The sequence below is a fragment of the Amblyomma maculatum genome, chromosome 1, assembly GCF_055883805.1.
Source record: "Amblyomma maculatum isolate TAMU_Amacu chromosome 1, ASM5588380v1, whole genome shotgun sequence".
Lineage (NCBI taxonomy): Eukaryota > Metazoa > Arthropoda > Arachnida > Ixodida > Ixodidae > Amblyomma > Amblyomma maculatum.
This window is the reverse complement of record NC_139344.1, coordinates 28,645,672-28,673,427: the sequence shown is the minus strand read 5'-3', so window position 1 is coordinate 28,673,427 and position 27,756 is coordinate 28,645,672. Positions and strand designations below refer to the sequence as shown.

At 48.3% G+C, this 27,756-nt stretch overlaps 1 protein-coding gene across 4 annotated transcripts in view; it reads right to left on the bottom strand.

Moving 5' to 3' along the window:
- LOC146202005 (voltage-dependent calcium channel type A subunit alpha-1-like) overlaps positions 1–27,756 on the bottom strand; it is a 489,246-nt gene that overhangs the window by 31,574 nt on the left and 429,916 nt on the right. For all 4 annotated transcript variants that reach the window (XM_084587895.1, XM_084587897.1, XM_084587896.1 and 1 more), the window contains 14 exons: positions 27,653–27,726; positions 27,307–27,406; positions 24,096–24,285; positions 23,927–24,033; positions 23,372–23,471; positions 23,074–23,234; positions 22,474–22,617; positions 21,867–22,068; positions 20,909–21,073; positions 13,625–13,735; positions 6,497–6,580; positions 5,451–5,567; positions 5,065–5,130; positions 3,628–3,719 (listed from right to left, as the gene is read on the bottom strand). In XM_084587895.1, the coding sequence (XP_084444021.1) occupies positions 3,628–3,719; positions 5,065–5,130; positions 5,451–5,567; positions 6,497–6,580; positions 13,625–13,735; positions 20,909–21,073; positions 21,867–22,068; positions 22,474–22,617; positions 23,074–23,234; positions 23,372–23,471; positions 23,927–24,033; positions 24,096–24,285; positions 27,307–27,406; positions 27,653–27,726 (1,713 nt within the window). The remainder of the gene's footprint in view (positions 1–3,627; positions 3,720–5,064; positions 5,131–5,450; positions 5,568–6,496; positions 6,581–13,624; positions 13,736–20,908; positions 21,074–21,866; positions 22,069–22,473; positions 22,618–23,073; positions 23,235–23,371; positions 23,472–23,926; positions 24,034–24,095; positions 24,286–27,306; positions 27,407–27,652; positions 27,727–27,756) is intronic.

Genomic DNA, 27,756 nt, shown 5'->3' with positions numbered 1-27,756 from the left:
GAGGTTATAGGAAGAATGTTTGCCAAAACCTTGGAGAAACCTGGGGTTCTGGAGAAACAAATCGCGGCCACACAGCACAGTACAAGTGCAACTTGGGTAGCGTGTGTATTTTTGACGAAGGTTGCATGTAGCCGGAGGCGCCTGGCAGTCGTGTACAAGTAGAAAACGTTAGTGCGCTAACCAAACTAACTCGACAGCCACATCTACTCCGATCGTCACATTGAATTACACAGTGATTTAAGTATAATCGCCAGAGAAAACGTTGTGCAAGTAACAAAGCCTGTCAAATAAAACTTTTTTGCTGTTCTCTAGAATCGCTGGCTTGCTAAAAAAAAAAAGTTATTTCTTAGTAGAAGGAAACATTGATTTTATATGATCCAAGCTATCACTTTCAGCCTGGCGGAGCATGGCTCTGGGCTGTTACGTTTTCTTTGAAAATATATAAAGGGTGAGAAAGAATGAAAATGATCGACAAGTGACTTTGTTCAGGTCAATCACTTTCTAATAAAACAATTAAGACTGCTGAATTCAAAAGCAGCGTCAAAATTTGCCCCAGAAAGGGCTCATCTCCATCTGACATTTTGAGCGCTTTCAGAGTGTACGGTTAGTTAGTAAGCACGGTTACAAGCTCTCGTGTTCACTCGCGGAGACGCTGTGGCAGCGCAGTTGTGGTAAACGCTTGTACGGCACTGCGTTCTAATTACCAAGATGAATTAATAGCGCCCTCTCTTTTCTCTCTCTTTTCCAAATGATGACAAGTAATGAAAGAACTGCACGTCTCGGATATCGAAGCAAATCGCCAGGAGACCTTAAGCACTCAATCCGGCGCCTGCCATCTGCGCCAGTGCCTGCAACATTTGTCAGACAGACTTCAACCACGACTAAGCGTTCTCCCACGGCCGCGCTTTCAAACGACAGTAATTCAGCGCCGAAAAGCGCCACACAACCGCGCTGCTTACAGCGCTGCCACGCAATGAGTGAGCTTTGTAAGTACGAGTATTCTATGTGGCCAGTATGTGCAGTGCGGCGGCGCGTCCGCGGAGCAACTCTCACGCCCGAGAAGCGCCCAGGACAACCCACATGACGCGCCCGTGTCGTTCCAGGAGCGTCACGCGTTCGAAGCGGCTCGGGGGTGAGAGGTGCTCCCCGAAAGCGGCCGCCCGTGTTTGTGCCAGTGCATGGGTGCAGAAAGCCGTGGTTCATGCTAAGCAGGGTGCAGTGGACAGCCAGAGCCAGGCACGAAGCAGAAAGGCATGCGCAGCAAAGCTCAAGCGGTGTCGAGGGCCTGAGCCGCTGGGGGGCAGACATGATCGTGTCCCATCCTAAGGGCTGGGGCCTAGTGCAACTAACGCGCACACTGTTCGCTCTGTGGGTCCCGTGAGCCTACTCGCTGGAGGGACATCTCAAAGGCAGCCCGGGAAGCATGCAGCCCGGGCCGCGGGCCAGCGACGTTTTCCCGCTTCTGGCGGGCCAACGGCGGCCCAGTTTGAGATGTCCTGGGACCCGGCGGCGTGGACAGTGCGTATCCTAGAGCGAGGGCGCTGGACGCCTAACGGGTCCGTGGACGACGAGCCGATCCGTGTTCCCACGCGCGCAAGGAAGGGGATTAGTTTCCGACGTAAACCGTGTTAGGAGAGCAAGAGCTCACATCTTTCGAGGAAAAAAACGGGGGATAAAGACGAGCCGTATTTGCTGGTGTTGGTACATGGGTTCACGCTCGTGCGCCGGCTGTCTCACTGCGTACGAATGAGGCACGATCCGATTGGGGCTGGCGCTGATGGCGACACATTTAGTACAGTTTATTTATTTATTTTTTTTGTGGTTAGTCATTCTGCGCGAACCGGCGCTGTGCTAAGCGAAGTTGCGCTGACTGACGGGAAAACAGCATCCCTGTCCAGGTGGCGCATTTGTTTCCGTCGACGGGATCTTTGGCAATGCGAGTTGCCGGCGTCTTCACTTAAGCGCAAGCAGGAAGACACGTTACTGAAGATATTCAAAAGCCCCAAAATAAGACGCTATCCGGGCAGGCTTGTAGCTTTTTGTTATTCTCTAAAACGCACTCTATTGGTTTCTTATGACACTCTTATTACTGGTCGTGAGAGCAGGACAAGCTTGAGAAGGAAACATTTTCTAGCCGTAGGAAGCTCAGACCATTCTCATCAACATGTGCATAAACTGCTTGCTTTAAAATATCCTACACGTGTCTCGCAATTAAAAGGTGTCTCAGAAAGCTGGATTTGATTTCTGAACAATAATCTAGGAGATATGCTGTATAGCGCCCATCTAATCGACAGTACAGACAGTTTTTGTCTAATAATCGTCCTCCTGGCACTCCTACGCTCTGAAATTTGTAACTTTAGGCTAAATTAATGACGAGAAAGACAGGTGCTTAAGGCATAAAATTTGCACATCATCAAATAAAATAAAAACGGCAAGACTGAGCACTGATTCGCTCAACCCGTGATCCAGGTTTACGGTCAGACAAGCGAACTCAGTTTTGCCGTCGCAATTCGGCGCTCTAGTCAGAACATTTGTTGGGCGTGTAGTGAATTCTGAAAATTACGCCTGCGTTGAATGCGCAGATGTCACGTCCTGCTGAATTAAAACAGAGGCACGCTCTGCCCCATTTTGACGTGTCTGCAGGAATTTCACTCTCTGCAGAAATTTCAGCGGCTAGGCGAAAAAAGAAGAAGAAATAAAAAGAACAGCAATCCCGATTAGTTATAGGAGCCCAGAATACATTACTATGACGTTTTTCGTTATCAGTGAGTTTGAAAAATAAATCAGTATAAATTTTCGTCGTGACTGCAGCTGACCTTATTATTACTATAATGGCCACATTAGTAGCTCTCTGAAGTCCCACATCAGCAAGTTTATTTCCGATTGGGTCAGTAAAGTAAAGCGTGTTTCCTGGAGTGGCAGTCACCTTCGTGCCACGTGGTCTCAAGTTCAACGTAAAACAAGCGCGTGACGCAAGGCCTTGTGCAGTGAGCGTGTTAAGCAGCCCTTTCGCGCGTGGGAACCACAGGATCGGGACAGCGCTTGATACTACGGTCTTCGTGGGGGGCGAAGGATGACGGGAGAGTGTTAGGCAAGAAACTATGGCTAAGTAACTTGTACGTATGCTAAACTCAGGCTATAAAGAGTACTGCTCTGCTCTTGCGATACCTGTGGATAGATGGGGTTCCTCACGATTACGGACCTGGCAGGATGCTTCTGTCCTGTCGCGCAAATGGCGGTGGTGGAAACTCGGATGTTGCGTCTGTGCACATGTGGGTTCCTTGACCGGCGTCTGGCCGTGGTTGCGCGAGCAGCCTCTCAGAACGAAACGTGTGGCGCACGAACTGTACAGGGCGGAAGGTGCCATGCGAACCTTCCATCACCTGCTGGTTTGTTGGGCGGAGCGCATTGGAATGAAACGTAAGGCGCGTGCCAATATACGTGTACGTAAATGAAGGAAACAAGGAACAAAAAAATAAAAAAAGGCGCACACAGAGAGAAAATGAAAGACGGAAATGCAAGGAAATGAGGAAGGCCCGGAAGAGACAAGGCTTAACGCGTGAGCGCAAACAGCTGTGCAGCACCCGTTTCGGAAATAGCCGGTGCTTAGGTTAGGAGTCCACTTGCCTGAACAGAAGCATTAGACCTTGAAAGAAAGTTCGGAAGTTATTGTGCCTGGTTATTTGACTGTCCGACGCCAGCATAATATTTCCAAAGACCTGGGCAAAAAACACAACACCATCACGGAGGAAGCCGCGCGGGCAGAGGTGGGGGACAAAGTGGGGAGGGTGAAATGCTACGCGCTCTCGCCGCCCAGGGCCAGAGCCACGGCTTCTACGCACATAAACCCTACGCCGTCGGGCAGCGGAGGTGCTGCCGCGCTCTCCGTATCTATGGCGCATGGGGGAAGGCTACGCGGCTGGACCGTGCTGCCGGCCCGCTTCGGCTGCTCCCGAGGCTCTAGCTAAGGACGCCGTCGGTGCACTGCCGCAGTCACTCACCGAAACAACAGTATTAACGACTGAAAGAAGGACTGAAAGTTGTTGTGCCGATTGATCTCTGTGTCAGGGTCAAACCCGATATTGCCGAAAACCTGCGGGCACGGGTCAAGACCAAAACACGACCGTCACAAGAGGTTCCGGCACAGCGTTCTCTCGCGCCGCCTTGGGGAAAAGAAAGAACAGAGCCCGCGGCAGCCGTGGCCGGCGCCTAACGGCCACGGCTGCTTGGCAGCTTGTGAATGCCGACATCACGTGCACACATACACATACACAAAGCGCGTTTCCTTTCGAGGAGGCGACGACAGCAAGATAGTGCGGCCTTTCATAGCGTCTCATGTGCAGTGTAATGCTGTCTGGAGGCGAAGTGGTTCCTCGTGAGCCGAAATTCGCAGCCTACTCTGATCCCGGAATAGTAATCAGTCAGGGCTCTGGAGCTACAGCAACGAGTAATGAGAAATGCCTCCGTCTCAGTTAGTAGGCGCACAGGCTACTTTAGAAATGCATATATTTACTACAGTCTCAACGTGACAACGCCCCATTCGTTTTATTCGTATAGTAGGTATATCATTCTAGAAATCTACTGGGACATTAATTCAGCGGAAAGCTTAAAACATTTTTGAAGATTGTTAGCAGAATGTTAACAAAGAAGCGTTCGAGGGTTAACATTCCGTTCGCATGCAATAGAAGCCAGACAACCTCTCCAGTATACTTGCTTTGCACAACCTGAGCCTGAAATAAGGGGTACAGATCACATACTTGCTGAGCTAGCCATCGTTAGTTGGTGAATAGCAAGAGAAAAACGGTGAAAGAGAGAAGCAGTGTCGATTGTTGCTTCTTTGCGAGTTCCGTCATGATTGAACCACTTTCGATGTAGATATAGCGCACGAAAGTTGCAGGCATATTTCTTTTTCTAATTAACAAAACATGAAAACATGGCCAATTATAAAAATATACGCAGTCATTCGGTCTCTCTCACTTGACATTTTTACGGTTGACTACAATGCCTGTTTTTTGAAAACTAAAAGCAGATGAAAAGGTGGAAGTGATGAAGGGACGCGCTCACCTGCATGCCGATTATGGCGTAGATGAAGAAGAGCATCGCTATGAGCAAGCAAACGTAAGGCAAAGCCTACAAGAAGGTACACAAAGAACGAGTCAGGTGAGTCTTGAAAGCACTTGGATTCGGCACAATAGTTCGGCAACGACGCGTGCGGCCGCGCCGTTGAACTTGCTCGCATCACGGCTGTTCATCTTGCCGGCTTGCGCCTGTGATGCTGCAAGTTTGGCGGCACGGCCGCGTGCATTCACGGGCAAAAAGCACTCTATGTGGGCAAGGCGAACTGACCACAGCCCCCTTCTTTACCCCGCTGTGTCTGCGCATTTGAGATAGCGCAGTAAGTGTAAACAATCTGGTATATTATGGACGGATTGGTAGGATTAGATGCTTACTTTGAAAGACTGAATGAATGTCCAAAGGAGGATTCGTATGGTGTAGCCTTGCCTGAGAAGCTTAATCAGGCGGGCTGCTCGAAATAGCCTCAAGAACCCCACACTGAAAAAATTCAGCTGAAACGCAAAAAGAGACGTGTGAGTCGGACAAAAGCTCACGAAGTAAGGAAATATTACGAGCACATACGACCAAGAAAACACATATCACGTACACGCGTGCATGAACAAGGGCATGAAATGCCACATTAATGGCAAGTGGCACATGTGTACTGTACGCAGCTCATGCAGACTGATTTCTTATTATGTCGTCTATGATCTGAACGAAACATTTTCACAACGCAAAGGCATACGGTTGAAAACACACACACACACACACACACACACACACACACACACACACACACACACACACACACACACACACACACACACACACACACACACACACACACACACACACACACACACACACACACACACACACACACACACACACACACACACACACACACACACACACACACACACGCACGCACGCACGCACGCACGCACGCACGCACGCACGCACGCACGCACGCACGCACGCACGCACGCACGCACGCACGCACGCACGCACGCACGCACGCACGCACGCACGCACGCACGCACGCACACACACACACACACACACACACACACACACACACACACACACACACACACACACACACACACACACACACACACACACACACACACACACACACACACACACACACACACACACACACACACACACACACACACACACACACACACACACACACACACACACACACACACACACACACACACACACACACACACACACACACACACACACACACACACACACACACACACACACACACACACACACACACACACACACACACACACACACACACACACACACACACACACACACACACACGCACACACACACACACACACACACACACACACACACACACACACTTAACTGAGCAATACGCACTCACTGCTTCTGAAAAACGAATATTGCTTACCCCCGTCTCCATGACTAGAACGTCGATGATGCTTCCAATAACAGTGATGAAATCAAAGGTATGCCATGGATTCTTGAAGAAGTTCTTTTTTTTTTTCCAGGGGGACAGGAGTGGGACGAGAGAGACGGCCGTCAGTAACTTGCAGGCTTTCGTACACACAGCATGCATTCATGCAGCGTTACTGCGCGTCACTACCTCAAGCCATTAATGAAACATGTTTACGTTATACGGTATAGTTAGGGGCATGTAAAGCCTCGCGACAACAAACGTTCCTAGGTGCACAAATTTCATGCAAGTGAAAAGGACACTTTCTGCACTTTTTTTTTTTTTTTTTGAGAGAGAAAGAAAACACTGCCCGTTGCACTCCGATTGAACATTGGTGTTACAGCCAGAACGGAGCAAAGCCGATTCCTAGAGCCCTAAACATAAGATACAGAAGCCAAAAGTTGACGAGCAACTCTTGGCTTCTCAAGTGTAGTTTGCTGCATGTGCAACGGCTTTTCGTTCCAACTGTTCGTATCTTTCCGAGGTCAATTTCACTGGCTTTTCTGCCGGCATACGAATCACTACGGACCCTTGCTATTTGCGCGAGGCTGCCACTTCGTCAGTGGCACGTCCCTAGATCTGCGCGCCTTTGCGCCGATGGAAGGCGGTAAAAGAGCTCTCGATGCAGTCGCGTTCAACGGTTCCTGGGCGTACGGGCACAGCGCATGTATGAAACCATGCGCAACCTGTTCGACACATTTCTAGCGGAAACCGATTGATTTTGACTCCCGTTAACATTTCGACATCGGCACCCACCCCCGCGTGCTAATCAGAGGCCTGTGTGCGACTTAAAATCGAAGTGCGTGTATGATATAGCGAGCCAGAGGCAAAAAAAAAAAAAAATGATGAAAGCAATCGAGGCCAATACCGGTATATGTAAGTGAAAAACAAAAATCAAGCAACTCACATGAACGAAACAAGATCATTCAAAGTTTCTGAATTGGCTTAAAGCAGCAACCCAAAAAATTGCTAGGTGAAGCTGACGGGGCCAGAAACCAGATCAAGGAAAAAAAAAAAAAAACGACGCTTCGCAAGCGATAAGGTCGCCTTAATGCCATTGGTATAAGAGTGCCTAAGACAGCCGTAACTCCTAAAAAGGTAATTTGTTTTTCTTGAAGTAGACAGTGATCAGCCAGTTTCGCTTGATCTCAACTAAGCTACCTGACAGAACAGTAGCCCATCGCGATGTCGCCGTCCTTTTTTGCCATCTTTAGCTCCAGTTCTATTGCATCTTGACATCAGGCACATCATTTGGGGGCCGGGAATCTGTAAAACATGCGCTGTCTTTGTTCAGAGCTAGCGAGTATATATGCATGAACCTACTTGAAAAGACGTCCTGGTCAGTGATCGTTGAACACGATGAAAAATGTTTGCTCTTTTCCCTTTGGTTATTCCCGTGAGGAAGCAAGAGCCTGTGATAGCTGCCGAGTGTGTGCTTGTTGAATAAGTCAAATCGTATGACTGCACGGAGCCACTGAACTGAAATTCTAATTTCTTGCTCACTCTTGCATCTACGCGGATCAGTGGGAACAGTCTTTCTGTACCTGACCTCGGAAACTTTGTAAGTATACTTTTTATTAGTTACATGTGTGCTTCTCTTGTTCCCCTCTGTTCGTAAACGTTATCACAGAGACATCCAAGACGCCGATTTACTTACTGTAAAACAACTGTCAGATGTTTTTACAGGCCTCACTGCCGTGCATATGCCAAAATAGAAACGGCTGAATGAGAAGCAGAACATGTAACCGGTCATTTACTAGTGTCCAACTATATCTTACTTGGTTATTGTCATCTAGTGAAGTCAGCAGAAAAGATAAAATTCTGCGACACCGGAGAGCTTTCCTCTGATGCTACCAAAGGAGGTCGCGGAAATGCCGCAAAAATTTAGAAGTTCGGTGAGCCGGTGCTCTTCTGAGCTCTTTACAAAGACCGGTATGAAGCCACTTCCGCTGTTGGGCTGAACATAACCTTAAAATACCGGAAGTACGGGAAGCATTCTTCAGCCAGAATGCGGGCCTTGGAGAAGACTTTAGAACTTGTTAAAGCAGTGCATAAAGAACTGGCGTGTGACGCGGTGCATCTAAACCAAACGTCGGCGTTGACTCGACGTCTGTATACTGCTGCTCTTCCCTAGCTGCTGGGTACAACAACAATAAAGAAGGAATAATTTCATCTGTGCATAATGTTTATTATGCAGGAAACAAAAACCTAGATAAGCAAGGAACCGTAAAATGAAATAAGTGGAGAAAATGCAGAATAAAAAAAATAATTGGTGCCGAACATGCCATTCGCAAATTTGTTTGGAAATGCAGAGGGTAACAAAGGACGGGAAATCGTGGTTAAAAGTTTTTAGTTCACGTGGTTTACATTTGAAACTATGGTTCTAAAGTACTATATACGGCAGCACTGAAGCTCGTGAACTCGGGAGGGCTTGAGAATGGAATCTTCCACATCCATAGATTTGGAATGTCGGGCGTGTCGTAAATGCAACAAAGTGGGGCTCAAAAGAAAGCCTTGTGGTCTGAGGACTTTTGACTAAGCCTGTAGACCGCATACTGAAACAGAGGAGGTAATGGGGCGAGCATACGTTGCGCGCTACTATTTAAACGTACGGACTTCTTTATCTGCAAATAGTCGCTGATTTGACCTTTGTGCCGGCACGGCGAAACTTTAAACCTTCTTTAAAACACAGTAAGCGAGTGTAAAGCCTTAGATAATGAAGCGGCCACCATTTGTTGCTGTCTTTGATGCAAATGGGACGATTTGTTTTTACAGGAGCTCCAACCTTTATACAGGGGCGGATATAAGGAAAGAGGGGTAATTACATAAAAAAACCATCCCAAACCATATTCTTAACCCCCCCCCCCCCCTCCTCCCTCTTTACGTTCAGTCTGTGTCAAAAGTGTCCTGTCCACTGTCATCTGCGGCACGTATGGTGACCGTGGAGGAGACATTTTTTCCATATCCTTAATGAAGTTCTGGAGCTTCAGGAGTGCTTCACGCATCCCACTGAATGGCTCCGCTCAATAGGAAGTGAAGGCCATGTTTAAGTAGTTTAGTATGTCGGAATATAAATCGCTGGTATAATGGAACTACAGACACTGGTGAAGCTCTGCGTAATAAGGGATGCAGGCAGATGCTCCTTATGACCAAACTATAGTCGGATGCAATGAAAGAACGAGACGGCAAATGTCATTAAAAGGATGCCCTCCAGTCAATAGTGCCGACTACGTTTCATGCTGTGACAGTTAATCTGTAGTTAATCCCCTTTGATGCTGGCGTGACAGAAGAATAATCACAACGTCATGAAAATCGGTCGACGCCATTCGCTGGAACGCTTCCTTTTAAAGGTATTTCCCACTACGCTCTTGAGTAAATTTCCTTCGCAAGTCCCACCTTGGCTCTGCCTCACTTTTCTTGATCTCCCCTAAAGCTGACGAGGAAAACGTGCATCCTAAATTTAGTCGTTTGAATAGCTTATAAAAGAAACAAATTTATACTTTTGAGGCCCGCCTATGCTTCCATTACACAACCTCGTATATGTGAAGCGATGTCAGCCTTTTTTTTTTGCACAAAATATCAGGTACACACGAGAGACACTAATCGTCTTAACGATTATCAAAAACACACTACGCCCAGGAGCCGTTGTTTGCGACGCTCTATAAGAACTTTTAAGTAGACGCTGGTACATACGTGTGGAGTACTTTTTTTTTTTCTATTACACCTGACGGACTTTACATAAAAGCAGGGATCGATGTACAGTATTGCTGCACAGAAGCAACCCGTAGTCGCCGAGTTTAAATAACCTTGCCAGGAGCAACACACCTTGCATCGCGGCGCCTATCTTCTTTCTCACGAAACTGTAGGACACCGCGAAAACAGCGGCAAGCATGGCATAAGTCTATTGTAATGTACTCACTGCTTTGCGATGGTGAAAGACGACTAAAATCTGCCGGGAAGAATGGCACTCGCAAATGTAAGAATTATTTACGCCGCAAATCGTGTTGAAGGATCTTTGTATTTATATTTTACTGCTACTGGCCATTTTCCTGAAGGCTGTCCAACTTACTATAAAAGAGCGAGTTAACGCAGTTGACACCACTATATTCTGTTCGTTAAGAGCTCAGCTATTGAGCGCTGTCTAGAATCAAAATCGTCTGGCAGCATTCTTCCCGCCGGAATGGGTCAAGCTAATCACCGCATCCGGATCCTGCGCATGAAAACTGTAGCAAAAGAGGCAGAATGTACGGTACGTCATTCGTTAGGGTGTATGCTGCGTTTTCCTACGAGTGTGGCATGGTCCGCAAGCTCTGAACTAGAGTCACAAGCAGCGCGAATGAGTGGCCTGGCCGATACGGATATTCCTAGCAAGGTTAGCGGGGCACGAAGGCGATCCGTCCAATGGGACCGCTTCGCGAAGGGGTGAGTTCATTGCCGAGTGGGCGACAGTTAGAGAAAAGAAAGAACCAAATGCACGTCGCTACAGAGAAGCTGCGAGTTTGTTTAGGTGCGCACACTTTCAGTCACCACAGCAAAAAAAAAAAAGGAACAAACAGAAGGAAACGGAACGATGAAAAATATGATTTTTCCCAAACCTTGCATCCATAAGCCATGAACTTGAATATACATTCCAGCAGGAAAAGGATAGTGAAGGCCATGTTTAAGTAGCTTAGTATGTCGGAATATAAATCGCTGGCATAATGGAACTAGAGGTCCACCAGGAGGGAAGGGAAGAAACCAGAAGGACGGTAATGAGCCACCGAGGAGCGCGAACCCCCAAAGAAGTTGCCCCGCCCGGCGGCAGCCGAGAGCGGCGGGCGCTGACTCCGTGGTGCCCGCAGCGGACGGCGCCGCTCGCCCCCTGGACTATGGTGTGGGCGGGCGTCCACGCCGGCGCTCGCGGAGACCCAGAGGCAGCGTACGCCCCGGGTTCTCTTCGAAACGCCCCTTGGCCAGCGGCCCCGATTCAATCCGCACAGCTATACGCTCGTGGTGCGACGCGCAGCTCCTGGAGGCCTTTCCTACGGCCTCAGCGCAGACTCTGCGAAGCCGCCGCAGTTTCCTGCCTCTATGCTGGTGATCGTAGCTCCCTAGGTACCGCTCTCGAATTCCTCGAGCAAAATATGCTCAATGTGGCTGAGTCATAGCTCCTTCCTCTGCGCAAGAGAACGTACCGCGTCCGGCCACCCTTATTTCGAGCTGTCCTTTCTCGCGATCAGCATCATATTAGAAACGGATTCCTGACTTCGCTGTGATCTATGACAACATGCAATTTCTGCAGTAGTCATTACACCAACGACGGCAACTGTAGTTAGTCATGGAGACAGCACATAAAATAAAAACCACTTTACATTTGCAATCTATTCCCATTTGGCTGTGTTGACAATGTCTAAGCTATGTTTTCTGCGATACGTGGTTTTAGTAAGATTAATAACTTCAGACCGAATAATGCCCTGACGCAGACCAAGCAGACCCTCACCGTGATATAAATATAGCTGATTCCAAGAAATAAAAAAAAATATAACTCCGGAGAGGGTTCATGAAAGTTACTCTTATTTCCGATTGCATTTTGACTTTCGAGTTGTGGAGAACCTGCAATAACGTCACAGTCTGACTACAAACAAAACGCACAAAAACCACCTCACGGTTCGAAACACTTGGAGAGAAATCGCAAACATTTGCTGTAGTACAACGCACCTCGAACGGAAGGCGACGGTTGGACCTTCCTTAAGATAGCATCACGTCTGCCTAGCGACGCTCTGCCATGTCCTACGGCCGTCGAGACACGAGTGTCTGGGGCCAATGCGTGTCTGGGGCCCCCGTCGTTGGGAGGCAGACCCAAGGGGCGCTTCGGGAACCCTCTCGGCGGCGCCACGTGCGCAGAAGGCGCCCCCCAAGAGCCACTTTAAGACGGCGGCAGCAGTAACGTGCAGCGGTCATGCCCAAAAACGAGCAGGGCGGCAGGCAAGCGTCCGGCGACCCGTCGCGGGTGCTCCACACGGCAGCAGGTGCTGAAGATGCTTGGCATGCAGTCTGGCGTGCAGGACATGAGCAGGCAGTAAGTGGGAGCCGATGTTCCCAAGAGAGCAGAACAAAGGGCACCTAACCAATGGGGCGCGAACTGAGGGAAACGGCTTCTCCCAGCCACGACACTGCCGGGAAGGCGCGCACAACGGGATGGTTTGGCACGGTACGCGCGCCTAACGCGACTATATCCCCGAACTACGGGAAAGCTCCCCTGCAGCATCTGCCAGCGGCACCACCCGGTGCTCGGTGGCAGGCGTGAGGCCAAGGAACGCTAACTGGACAGAGCCGCGGGACTTGTTGGTGCGCACTAGGGGTCTTAGAGGGCAGACTCAGGGGAACCGAGAACATACGCAAACTCAGGGGAAACAACAAAAAGAAGCGGGAACACGAAGGGAACTAAACACTACCGGCATTATGTGAGAACCAAGGAGGGTAGAGAGAGAGAGGGGGGGGGGGGGAGGGTGAAGCATGGACTGGGGCGGTGTACACGTAGGACGGGTAGAGACGCCACTCCTGACGGGGCCCTCCGTGGGGCGAGCGTCGAGGTCCTAGAAGATGCTTACGATGCTGCTAGCACAAACTCATGTCACACTTTCACCATGTCACATGCAGCAAATTGCACCCTCGTTCAAGGGAAGCTAGCTCAGGTTTATTATTTTTTTTTTTTCAGACGACACCACCAGGCCGGATGGCTGATCGTTTGCCCTTGCATGGCACAGGAGCGCATCGGGCTGCTTATGTGTCATTAAAGGCAGCTTCAGACCTGCTCTGGCCCGTTTTGCCGTTGTGCGGGTAGAGCGGAGGTGACGGGCCAGAGCAGGCCTGCCAGTGGCGCCCTCGTGCCGCTGGGCTGACACCGAGGGCGCTGACCACCAGCGCGCAGCCCAGGGCAGCGTGACAGCAGAGACACTAAGCGCTTCTCGGGCGTGCGCCCGCTGCCCAGCTTGCAAAAGGAGCTACGGTTCTATAGGGACCGACGAGCCCAGCCAGCGAACCCCTGGCGGCGTTCCCTGGCTGTGCCGGAGGCCCAAGCGCTTCCTAAGGCGGGAGCCTTACCCGGACTCCGAATGCGGCCACCTTGAGGACGCATTCGATCGTGAAAAGCGCGGTGAAGGCAGCGTTCATGTAGTGGAGCGTGTTCTTCAGCGTCTTGCTTTGATTGTAAAACTAGCCGCCGGCCACGAAGAGATGCACAGGACCCCAACCAAGGAATAAGCACGGGGGAGGGTCACAGAGAAAGAGAAAGAAAACAAAAGCCAAGCAAATGAAACAGAAAGAAACAACCTTCTACAGCAATGCTCTCTCCTCAGAGGCTACAACTACGAATGCCTCCGTCTGGCGCCCGCGGGCGGCGGCGGCGGCCCCGTGCGCTCGGCGGGGCCGCGACGCGTGTGCACTGTTCACCGTGTGTGTGCTGGGCAGCAAGCTGCGCAACGTGGGAAGAAGCGGCTGTCGCGCCTGGCATGCTCGAGGGTGCTGCTCGCTTCTGGGCCGCCGACCGCGTGGTGGGAGGAGCATTGGCACAGCGCTCTACATACGTGCGGGGCTAACCCGCACCAGAAAGCTCTCCCGGTCTCCGAGCGCACATCATGCACAAAACGGACAATTTGGCTCCTCGAGACGGCCCGGCCAGGAACGTCATATTCGCCGCCGGTCACGCAGGCAGTGGTGCACGGGAAACAACAATGGCGGCCGACGCGTATACTGGCTCATTTATGGCGTCTGTGTCCTTGAACATTGCCGCTGTTACCAAATCAGTACGCGTTTGCCCCAGAATAGATCAAGGAAGCTGCATGTGGCAACGACTTTGGGGCTCAGGTTAACGCGCCTTTAACAACTTTCGCGACGTATAATAGGCGACTGCTTAAAAGAGTTTATTGAATCGTTTGCACATTAAAATAGCAGCTAGCTACAAATTGCAAACGCGCAGCATAATGAGATAATGCTTTTTTTTTTTTTTTCAAAATATAATTTTCCGCGATGTCATGCCGCTTACCTGCCGACTATCTACACATTTCAACAGGCAGACTAGAAGAATAATAATAAAAAAATTACCTTCACGGCCATCATAAGATCTGCACTCTATTTCATAACCATGTACACGTAGACAATGTTCGCTGAATTCTCTGGGCGAATGAAAAGACGTCGAAAATTAAACACATGATTTATAACGGCAGCTTTATGTGCCACGAGTTTCCTGCCCTATTAGCTATAGAATAAGATGTCCTAAGCAAATTTCTATCTTACATTCCCCATGCTGGCAAGCATTACTGCTACTCCCGTATTCAGGAACCGACCTTTTCCCAGACTTTCTCCTCCTTTTCTCTCGGGATTCTTGGAAAACATCAGAAAACTGTGCTACACCCTACCGCAGCATGCCAGCTAGATGTTTCTGAAAATAAATAACCCGTATTTAAAATCAAGGTAGTTACAGTGGAAATCGTGCCGTTTGCAGATGCTTTGCCTCTCGAACTTGTCTAGAACTACAGTAGATGAATATGCAACCCGGGACTATCCTGGCGGTTTCCAAATGAGAGTGATGAATGGGGCCCTCCACGTGAAGCCTCCGTGCCGTTTCTAGTTCTAATATAATACTCGCTGCAGCATGCCTTGTTATCACATTTTCCAGTGAAGTTGCTTCCGCTCTTAACGCTAATGCAACTAACTTTCATCTGTCTCTTGTCATTTCCTGATCATTAAAAGCACGCCCATTCCTTTCGTTTTAAAAAATTTGGAAACTAAGCGCGCGTGCACCTGAATGTCCAACTGCATTGCTCATCTTAAACAGCTGAACAGTGTAAGATGAGGAACTATAAACGAAGGCCGTTTTGGCTTATGAGTAGTTTTTGGTGAACGGACAACATAGCAACGTCAATACTCGCTTCATACACAGGGAGGTCGGTGAGTTAACGAGTCTGTCTCGAATGGACTACTTTTAGAACAGGATCTTCTTGCGGTGAAGGAATGAAGCATGAATTTGTCTTTAACAGTTCGCACGAGGTATCTGCCAAAAGCATAGCGTAGCTTCTGCTCTAGCACTTGCTGATCCGTCGGTCAACAGTGCTTGCGAGAACAGGCCCGCAAGTATCACCGATGCTTTTAGAACATCGTCCACTATTAATTGAACGTTAACTAGCTCGACGTCCTACGCGAACAGCAGCAGCGACCGAGTTTCTGTTGCCTGTTGCCCCTGCGACGTATTCCCTTTGTTCTTGCCCTCGATATCGAGCGAGGTGTGGGCGCAGAACCCGTTCCTGCGTTGCTGCTGTTAATGAAAGTATATTGTTCATCAATCTATTGGCTTGTTGATCTGTGCTCAGCGCGCGTAATTCACTCAAGTGTTCCTTCTATCATCTTAAAGTTGCATCCGCAGTACTGATGATATCTGGTTTGTGTAAAGAATTCATTTGGAAAATTAAAAAAAAAAAGGTATACGAAAGAAAGGAAAGCAAATCGTTCACTAGCATTCTCTCTGTTCTTTTTTTTTTTTTTTTTTTTTTTTTTTGTCCGTCCCAATTTTAGTTTCCGAGCTGACTTCTCCACCCATGCGTACGAACTATAAGCCCGGCAGCATGTTCATTAGAAAACATATTTGCTGCTGCGCCAAAGTATTGCAGCTGCAGCCTCTTTCTCTTCCATTTTTCGCTATGTTGCTTGACATTTCAGAAGGCTAACAAACACTACCCAGACTTCAGCTGCGGTACTAGGTGTGTGCGCTGGCAGGGACCTTTTGAAAGCTCTATCCACAATCCTGTCAGCGCTGCTACCTTGGCACCATTCGCTCATGCAACGTTCGGCCGACACCGGAGCGATGCTTTCGGACCACAAACGATTGCTTCGTGAAATTGCATCATCAGAAAGATATCGACATTGAGAATGACCTTCTATTGTGAATTTTAATTCCAGCGCAATTTTCTCGCTGCGTGACGCGTTTATGACAGAGGCAACATGAATGACAATATTACAAGTAAAACAACCGCAGGTGTAAGTTATAACCATGTTAATTAGGCCTGTCCTTCTTCGTATTACGCGCATTATGCCCAGAAAAGTGCGCATTCTCTCAAAGAAGTGTCTGCAAATTTTCCAGTGAACGTGGATGGGATTGCACGGAACGTTTGCCAAATGCTCAAAACGTTTTCGTTTCACAGTGATAAACGTCGCTTACTATCCTTTTGTGAAATGGCGTTAAAATATGCCTACAGTGCCAGCGTTTTGGAATTTAAAACAATTCTTTGGCACTTCTCTGACTTCGCATTAGAATAAGTTTAATACCTTTCTATTAGCTGCTTTCAAGGAAAATTCCGATCGAGACAAATTCCAAAATTAGCACTCACCGCTAAGTGCGAAGAGGCAATGGTCACCATAAATTTGCAGTTCTGGGAGCGTGTTTCTTTTCGCGTTGAAATTCGCCGCGCATTGCGAAATTGGATGCGAAGTCGCGTTACCACCGCCTTGGCAAATACTGCGAAAACAGTCCTATAGGTAAGCCTGTTATACCATCAGGCTACGACCTGCGGAGGAGCCTATCACAGTGAGCACGGATTACATTAGCTAGCATCAGCAATTTAGTTTAGCGGCACCGACGGGCCAGTAAGGGACGCTTGGCCTTATTATATAAGCCTTATTATGGGGGCGTTTCCGCTCTCAATACCACGTCTGCAGCTGCAAGTCAATGTACAGGTCCTCTTTACGGCGTGGGTGGCATCGGCGTGTGCATGCACCATATGAGGAGAGGAAGTTTCTGCCAATAATAGTCGCTCGATAAGTGCCGGAATGCTCGCACAGTGTTCACAACGTACGTGTGTGTGGCGACCACGAGGGTAGGCAAGAAACGTTCACCATAGGTTGACTGGGTGACTATAAGCTAAGGTTCCACGCGATCAGTGACACGACCAGTGACAAAGTGACAGGAAGGGTGAGCAGGTAGATGTGCCCGAGTAAATGCGTGTCTTCCTTGCTGAAGGCGGTTGCTGGCACACAGCACAAGACAAGTAATCGTGACACAACGACATCGTGACAGTGCACTAACGGGCGATAGATCTCGTCAACAGACAGCGAAGTTGTTCTTTGTGAATTTTCATTGAAAGTTCCCTGGTGCCCTCAGCCTACAAGAACACGAAAACCTATAGCTTTTTTTTTTTTTTTTTTTCACAAAAACAAAGCAGGTCGTGCGATCCACAAGTTCAAATGTCAGCGTTCATTTACTCGGCTTCGTTCCTTTTAACGATTGCCTAATGACAGATAAGGAGGCTTTATAGGATGTGGAGGGTTTCTGAATACGGAAGGCAACGGGATTCAATCCAGCCCGCACGAAAAAAAAAATATTTCCAGCGTTACGCCCATTTGGCTGCTCCTGTCATATTGTGACTGTTCTATACACTCCTACAAACTTCAGTAATGTCATGTCAGAGGCCAATAATCTGTTCCAGACCACGGCCTCAATACTGCCAGTAAAACAGGGTCTAAATGCCGATCGAAAACTGCCTTGCTCGATACGCGAAAGCTTTCATGTGTGCACATCATAATGCCCACAACAAGGCTCACGACATGATGCAGCAATCGATCAATAGTCAAGGTTTTACGCTCTTGGGAGTTGCCACGAGTCACCTGGAGAGCACAAAGCCATCGCCATAGCGAAAGTCGTTAGAGCTTCCTTCTCGGATGCGCACGTATTGGGTGACATAATTTACCAAGTCACTTGTTTCGAACTGTCCTGGGGCAAGCATCACGGTCACTCGGGGCAAACGACGCCGCTGGCCGCCTTTCGCAGCCTCGGACACACCTGCGGGGCAACTCCGAAGAGCGTAGCAACACGGAAGCATGCTCTGCGTGAGGTGTGTTGAGCGGCAGTGAAAACGCCCATGCCAAACACGAGGCTCAGAGTTGGTTCACATTCGAAGTGACGATCCGACTGCGGCTCTCACTGGAGCGCACGGTTCTGTCAACAAGGTCGAGCACGTCCTGCGTGAAACCAGGGCGCTGAACCTCTTGGCGGGGCGTCGGCATGCAAGCTCGCAATGCACAAGTGACACCTGCTGCAGGGCCTAGCGGGCCCTCCGCGGCGTGTACCGCGGGTGCCGCTGGGGAGCAGCCCAGCTCCATGCCATGGTCACGGACGGCGCGCGCGCCGCCACTGGGCCGCCGATCGACGCGCGCGACGACAGCTGGACTTTTGTGACATCGAAGTATAAGCGCATGTCAAGACGAGGACGAGAAGGTCAGGGCACATGCGAACACTCGTGTTTGTCCCGTCCTTCCTTGTCCTCCATCTTGATGTGCGCTTACACTTCGATGTTATATATATTACCAACACGCCCCTGTCACACGTTAGTCGAAATTTATGCTTAGCGCACTCAGCTCGCTGACGAATGAGGCGCTCTTCGTATTTTCCAAGGTTACGCACCAAAACTCGAGCGAAGCTCGCGGGTGCATCTGTGTGCCTCTCTATGCAAGGTGGACAATAAAAAAAAAAAAATCAACTAGAAACTGCCCTGCCGGCTAGCGCATAGCTGCAAGAAAAAGTGGCCTTAAGCTTACGAGGTGAGGTGAATTAAGGATGCCTTAAGGACACTCTAGTCTTTAGACGGCGGCAGCTCATAGTAATTAATGCCACACGTGGCTGCTGTTAGTTTCCTTGTAAGCGTACACAATTCTTCAATGGCGCTCAGGTAGTTGCATTAGCGATTGCTGCACGCATCTTATCTAGCGCCCATGCATTAGCGAGCGAGCACGAACCCTGATTACGAACGAAGCTTCGCAAGAGCGGTAAATACGTCTACATTTGCTGGAACCGCTTCAGGATTGAATCCCGGATTTCCTTTTTTTCTCTCAGCAGTGGGCGGCCCTCGCCAGGCCCCGATAGGATGCTTATGAAGGAAGGCCGGAGGGAAAGTTAAGAAACGTACTTGGTCAAGACGTAACTGTTGGACGTGTAAAAGATGTGAGTCTATCGTTGACGACGCTCGGGACTTCGATTTCTCATCAGACAGGCATCGTTTCACCAGTCTCGTGTCAAAATGCACGGAAGACACAGAAAGAGTGCTGGCGCATCTCTCACTATATTAAGCGGTGAAATTTAGAGATCAAATTATACTCAAGGGAATGAAGTAAAGAAACTGGATTCTTACTTCACACTTGCATTCCGGATTAATGAGCGAATGAAGATTTTAAGGTTGCCTAAGTTCGACGGAATGGATGCAGCTGTAATTAAAGTATCGGCCAGTTCTGAGAACTGTATCTTAATAATATGGAGATATAAATGTAAAAATTTCTTGCCTTGAAAACGAATGCATGCGATGGAAACATGACGCTGTGGAATTAAATAGGAGGTCATAATATCAGGAGATCAAAACAGATCGCTTCTGCTCGGAAAGGTTGCTTCATTTATGATTAAAGACTTTAATATACTGAGGAGGACGTGAGTTTGCCAATCAATGAAATGAAAATTAATTGATCTTCGAGAAATACTCGAATGAATGGTTGGTCTTTATCGCCCCACCCCGATTCACTTTTTCTTTAAAGCAGCCCACGTAAAGCGCAAATCTCAGCGATAATTAGTGCTTGTATTACAGGGGAATATACGAACACGCAAGCGCAAAAGCGGAAGGTGCAGAACGTGGGCAACCTTACATCGGCCAGCGTTCGAAGAGGGCGTGCGTGTGAGCCATATCTTTTTATTTTAAATTTCGCCCTGAACTCGGCAATCTATGCATGAAACCTGAGACGTTATATCCAAAGACGCGAGCACACTCAAAGCTGCCTATCAGTCTCGATTCCTACTTGGCAAAAAGAGAATGGACCCGTTTGACATGAAGAGTAACTAATAACGGCGTACCAGGAGGAGAGGCGAGAGCCTTAGCGGATAGCGCGGGAAACTGAAAGTTTAAAGAAGACGAGTACTTTAACGCAGGAGCTGCAGCCAAACTGGAATTTACAAACAGCAAACGATGATTCCGATCGACTGCCTTTTCTGACCGCGAGCGCGTGTGCTGTGTGTGTCCGGACTGGTGCGCGCGCGCCGGCTGACCATGGCAGAGCAAGCACCAGGGAGGAAGCAGGGCGGGGCCGCATGCAGGGGCGGCCGCCGAGCCCAGCCGTGTTCGGGCCCCGATGCACACACCAAAGGGGCCTCATGCAGGCCGCCGCCCGCCGCCTCATGCCGCATCATCATCACCATCATCATCAACCAAGAGCACCAGCGCGGCCGGCGCGGTCGCGCGCCCCGGCGCCACGGGTTGGCTGTGCCGGCGCCGTGGACGGGGGTGCGCGGCCGCCGGTCACTCTCGCGACAGCAAACGACACATTCGGACGACGAGGAGGAAGGTGCAGTTTCCCACTTACCTTCATCATGAGCAGAACGGTGTTGAGCACAATTAATACCATGATAAAGTATTCGAAGGGAGTTGAAACGACTATCTTCCACACTTTGTATTTAAAACTGTCTTTGTTCTTTGGCATATACCTCTGCAGTGGCTTGGCTTGAATGGCAAAATCTATACAGGATTTCTGGAACGGGAAGATAACGGAGGGTATTCAACGCTTTGTTAAAGACAACGCGTCCTTCATCCCACACACCGTATAGAAAATTAAACGCGGGTATGAGAGGTGGTAACTAGACAAAAAAAGGGGCTTGTGACGATTTTCTGCTCAAGCCATTTCAAGCCTGTTCGCTGTGGCTAAACACAATTACATTGTTTTATTGTTTCCTGCGCACGTAGAGTCTGTGATCATTACGTTGTTATGACGAAATATTTAGCAGCGTCTCATCAGCAGCTTGTACGAAAAATTACAGAAGGGGCGTATTCATGACTCACGAGGCGATGGAACCAATTAAACTGTGTACATTCACTGCAAGCCCGGGTTAAGCAGTGGCTATTCTTTGTAAAATTTCTTGTTTTGCCCCGCCCCGGCCCTGAATTGCATGACATACTATTTTCCATTGGAAACGTTTTTTGGGCAAGAGTGGCTAGTCTGGCAGGATTTGCCGCTTACATACTTTATATCAAAACGGTACAAAGTCTATGACCTCAGACTCGTTGCACAGGGTCAACCAGAACACATCGTGCATTAGTTTGAAGACGTCGTATCCTAACGCATTCCCTCACAAACATACGAATTAGAGTGAGGGGTACTTGTTGAGAAGTTGGACTTTCCGAACGTGGATTTGTGCAGATGGGAGCGGTCCATTAATACCTATATAAGCGGAGCACGTCAAGAAGGTAACTGAACAGCAGAGGGTGATAGCAGACCAATCGGGATGTGGTGCAAGTTGTTAGTAAGAAACCCTGAAAATGCTTACCTGGTTTTTGTCAAGCTCGCCTTCTTCGAGCTCTTTCTCACCCTGCTCTTGAAAAGTGATGATGATGAGCGCTACGAAGATATTTACAAAGAAGAAAGGGAACACGATGAAGAAGACGACGTAAAAAATGGACATCTCAATTCGGTATCTAGGCAGGGGCCCCTTGCCCTCATCCGTGGAGTCCATCGAGTTCTGAAGCACTCTGCAAAAAGGACAGCCAGGTCGCCAACATTAGGAGAGGAAAAAGGAGAAATTCTGCAACCCCTCCACTCTTTCAACCCTTGAATTCTGATTACTGACCGAGGTTTATCGACCCTCGTTGTACCCCGCACTCCCTTTCTCCTGCCCTCACCATTTCTTTTCACTCCTTCGTCTAATTCCGAAATGGAAAGAAACATTTCCCTCCTCTCCACTTGCCTTAACTCTCACATGGGTTCACACGCCGCCAACAACGCGGTGCTGTTTTTGCGATAATTGGCGTTCCAGTGCTAACGCATTAAAAAGGTATTAAAAAGACATTGAAAAGAGAGAGAACGCCATTTTTTACTCTGTCCCGAGGCGAAAGAGGTAAAAGCAAAGAACCGCCGAAAGGGCTACAAATACTTACTGGGGCCAGCCCTCTCCCGTCTGCACAGTGAACAGGGTCAGCATGGCCGCCATCACGTTGTCGTAATGGAAAGGCTGGTGCTTCCACTGACGCCGCTCCACCTTTGGTGGCTTGTCCGCGTCGCTGAACACGTAGTACTCTCCCCTGGGCAGGGGAGAAGCAACAAGCGTCTTAGTGACTCGGACGAAAAGTTTGAGTTTTACTCTTCTTGTAATCAGCAAGTGTGCAACACATATTCTGGATACACGATTTTTTAAAACTATCAGTGCCAGCATGACTGCGTTTTGCAGTTGCAGTGTGTCCAAGGCTCTCACAAAGACCAACAACCGCGTCTTGGGCAGCTTCCGGCTACCCCACCCCATTTATTCGGCTCCTGTTGCCATGTCGTTTAGTCAACAACAGCGAGCCTTCAAACAGACCAAATTCTTCAGTAATAGTTAGCACAATATTAGGATCATGCAGCCTGCGTTTATACGGTCATGCGTCAGTGAAAAGCTATTAGAAACTGAAAGCTAAGGTGCTGTAAATGACATCGCATGCAACGCACGAAATGAAACGAGTCCGCGCTTATAGAACAACTCAATCTAACTGAATACGTACTTGCATTCCATCTGCGTGAGCTTGGACGCGTCAGTGCAATAGTGAAACTTGCCATTGAATAGTTGAACGGATATCACAGCAAAGATAAATTGGAACAAAATGTACACGATGAGTATGTTGAACACATTCTTGAGGGATGTGACTACGCAGTCGAACACGGCCTATAATGGAGGAAAATCAGAGAGCACATTATCATGCGGCAATGAGTTATACTCAGAGGAAGAAAAAACAAGAAAAACAATTTCATACTGGCAAGCGTTATTTCATGAAGGAAAAAAAAAAAACAGTGACCTTTTACCTTTAGCTTGGGGACGCGTTTAATGGTTTTCAGAGGCCGCAAGACTCGTAGGACCCTCAGTGATTTGATGGTGCTAAGGTTCTGACCTGTGGAGCTTCCCCTGTAAAGGTAGCAAAATACCGTTCGCCTCTGTAAGCTCAACGTGAAAAAAAGAGTAAACGGCGTCAGAAAAAAGAAAGTACGGAAGCTTGTGAATAGCACCAAATAGATGGCAACTAAAATAGTTTCGCTTCGAGCAATTTTTTCTCAGCTCTATTTTATTCAAAGTAGGCAGAAGAAGAGCAGAATCTCGGCTTGATATTTCATGACTCTATACGTAATACTAGCAGTAGGCATGCATTTTCACGTGACCTGAAAAATATAGCGACATACCAAACAGAACCGAGCCGTAAATGATGAGAATGTTGCTGACAAGTGGCACTTGGTCCTTTAAATCTTTGAAAGTTTGGCCATTTCTACACACAGCTCTTTGCTTCCCTTGTTGACAACGCGTGAAATCAGGTATTAGGGAAATAATCAGAAGTCCGATTCTTAGGTGAGGGAGGACGGACTTACGCAAATGCGAAGGCAATGAGTGCGCAAATGACAACAATGGCATCTAGAATGTTCCAGGAGTCTCTGCAGTAGGCTCCCGGATGAAAGATGACGCCTTGGTCGGCGATCTGAAATGCAAACGCGAATGAGCCTCGCGTTCGAAGGATCGAGCGCAGCGCAAATGCCTTGCCTTTAGAAGCATCTCGACAGTGAACACCCCCGTGAACGCATAGTCGAAGTAGTTCAAGATTCTATTCTTCGTCGAGTCTTCCTCCACTGGGTCTTCTGCGGCTAAGGCAATGCTACTAAGCGTAATGGTGATCATGATGAACAGCTCGAAGTAACGAAGATTAACAATGAAATGGGCGGCTCGTCGGATCCTGCACAGAGAGAAAGAAAGAGAGAGAAAAAAAAATCAGCGCAACCTCCAAGATTTAGTTGAAATGCGAACTGCACACGTTTACCACCAGGGAGCAAGCGAGAGCATTAGAGTGCAAAACGTGATCAATGCTTTAGCGCACAAGGAGGCAAGTACGTTTAAATTTGGAATCCGTACTTCATGCTCGGGCCAAAACAATTACCATTGTGGTAACGGTATGAGATCGAAGTATATCGCTTAAATTAGACTATTCGTTGCCGCCCTGACTCGCTGACATCAATTTTACACCAGCAGGCTATTACACTCATACGCCGTTTATTTGAATAAATCAGGGCCCTATTACATAACAATTCACTCGAAAGGGATATCGATTTGCTTTTCTTTTCATTGGGCGCCACGTGATCATGGCGGCAGCATCAGACGAAAGTAGCGAGCGGTAGGTCACAGAACTTTCGAGGTAGACTGACTGACTGAGTGATTCTTAAATTTAGGGGTGGACGGATTCTAGGGGGGGGGGGGGGGAGTGAAGAGTGGGGTGCATTGCCCCCCTATTGCCTCCTCATGAGAGGGACACTGATAAGGGGCTATGCCATCGATGATAGCTATTACCACTCGTTGCACACGCCGGATAACCATTGGTTTCGTCTTACAGCCAATGCTGAGGTGCGGTCCCCAATGAGCCAATGATCCGGTCGCTTCCCATGGACGCTTTAAGCCGCGGCTTCGGCAGCCAACAACGATGACCAATGCTAGAAGAACAGATGGATCCGAAATAGGAAACAGGTGATGGTTCCCTAGATAATACGGCTTCATGTCACAGTCAGAAGAAAAAATGTCGGCGAATGTAATAAATTAAATCGCGTAATCAAGGCAGGCACGAATTGTTTTCCAATATCTTCTATTGGATTAGTTAGACTGCTGTGAATTCAGCCAAACTCTAATCGCTAAGGTTTTTGAATGTGCGGCCGCTCGGTGGCGTTTTCTTTTTTTTTTTTTTTGGGGGGGGGGGGGGGGGAGATGTGCGAAGTAATTTATATTTGCTTCTATTTTTGTAAATGAAATATGTGTCACGTAACTTCAGCCAAGTATGAAAAAGCCAGCAGTGCAGAGCCGCTTAGTGAAATCAACTGCACATCATTTTCCGTCATGTAGTGCTAAAAAATGTTATATATTTTGCTCAGTTAACAATTACATCAGCTGAATTATGACAAAAATTAATATCCAATTTAGACCCATGTGCATTCAATTAAGTTGTAGAGGGCGTTCACAAACAATAACCTATCCAGCCTTTTTTACCAACATACCTCCTACGTGTTCATTTTTTCGACATTTAAATATAGTTCGCGAAGTATGAAAAAAATTCCACATGACGGCGCTCGTGCGCTGCCATAGTATACAGGGCTCCCAACCGCGTTTGAACCAACTAAATGAGCGCCCTGACGGTGGTCATGTGAGCGGCTGCTGCTTACTTCGACGCTGATACAAATGAAAAGAAATGAAGTCTGTATCTTGAATTACCTACGCTTCATGTCCTTTTCTTCCCTTTTTTGTTTTGTCACTGTGCTAGCTCGGTAAGTTCCGTCCGAATCAAGTCCGAGTTGGCTGTTGGTGGGCAGCTCATTAGTTATCGCTGATCACAGCTCACGCTATCCTTGTTCCGGCACAAAGTAGTGACACACTTTCACAACTATGCTGACGGTGTGGTAGGCCGCTTATTTAGGGATAGTGAGCATACACTCGCTTCAGTGATTCAAAACGCGTTTGGCTGTCGCTATCGAGAGAGCTTATCAAGAATAGAGCATCACCCTCTATCCCAGCAGCGAACGTCACGACTACCGTATGCGGGCGAGGAAGGGTTAGCAAATGAAAGTGCGCGTATGCATGGGTGTGAGTAAAGTGGCAAGTGGGCACCTCGTGAATTCGCTCAGACCGTCACCACCGAGATTTATAACAAGATTTATAACAAGACGGTTTGACCTTCTCTCCTATCAGCGAACGTCACGACCAGCGGATGAGCGATAAAGGATCAGCCAATGAATCTGCGCGTACGGGCTTGAGTAAAGTAGTAAAGTGGGAAGAAGACACCACGTGACTCGACTCAAATCCGCCCTCGCAGCTTCATTTGTTGGCACTTTATCGCCCATCCGTTGTCGTCACGTAGGCTGCTGGGGTGCGCTGGCCTTGTCAAGGTCTCGCTGGTGACGCTCGGACCCACGCTCGCCGCTTTCCTTCATTTGTTAACTCTTCACAGCGCACCATTTAGTCGTTAAGTTGGCTACTGGGTTGCGTCGGCCTGGTCAAGTCCCCGGTGCTGACGGTTTGACAGCGGTACAACATGGCAGCACAAGATTCCAGTGATGTCTTTATATTTTGCCGGCTTTCCCTAAATTCCGAAAAAAAAAAAAGAAAGAATGCGGCCAGCTAGGAGGCAAACTGGCAGAAAAAAACAAACTGGATCGGTTGTTTTTGAACCTCCTCTATAGCTTAACGATCGCACTGGCCCCTCAACTGAATAATCGATATTGCGAAATCCGTGTTAGTTAATGAAGTAATAAAGCGGAATATAAGATTGTTTTTTTATGTCGTTTGTTTCGCTCAGCTGTGGTTCCCCGCTCTTTGTTTTTTAATACTGGGATCAAGTTACGTGAAACAACCCGAATAAGCTTAACGAGCTAACAAACGGTCAGTTTCATGTAAAGAACTGGTGCCTAATTTTCAGTAAGAGGTATTGTCCAAACTTATAGCAGGTATTGGCTGGCACGTACCATTTCGGCGTTACCAGATATCGCTCGCGAAGCGTCCTATACAATCGCCAAAGTTTTGCTTCTCTCGATTGGCAAGCCAGCCTTCTAGAGCCCCTCCAAACAAAGGAGGCCCCAGCAGGTTTTAAAGCAGAAAACTCTGCCTATAGTACACGTTACTTGTCTGAAAAACAATTCCGCTCGAGTTATACATGAAATCATGCGCGTAGTTGACACAGTGAAGTAGAATACTGTCCCTTTCCTTGGAGTAAGTAGCTTACGGATTTGTCGGAGAACAGATGAACATGCATGAATACGGCATCATCGGCTTTGGACCAGTTATTTCGTCTTCTTCGTCGTCCTCCCTAGGAGGTGCATAATCTGCAAGAAATTAAACGTTTTTCGTAACGTACGTGAGCAAGTATTGAATGCACTGAGACAGACAAGCGTGTACACTCCTGTGACAACGCAAAACCGCCAACCTCATTACAGCGGCAATATTTTTATGCGGCAGCAGTAATGGAACGTAAGCGCTAAGAGAGTTCATTAATAGCATCTTAGACAAGAATACTCGTGACGCGCGTACGTACACGCACGCACCGAAGATGTAAACAGATGTATACGCACCTTCATCAACATCAATGTTGTTGTTGTCATTGGTTCCCTTGAATTTCGATCCAGCTTCTAACTGATTTTCTTGGCTGCAGTGAATGTAAACAGAGAGACAACGT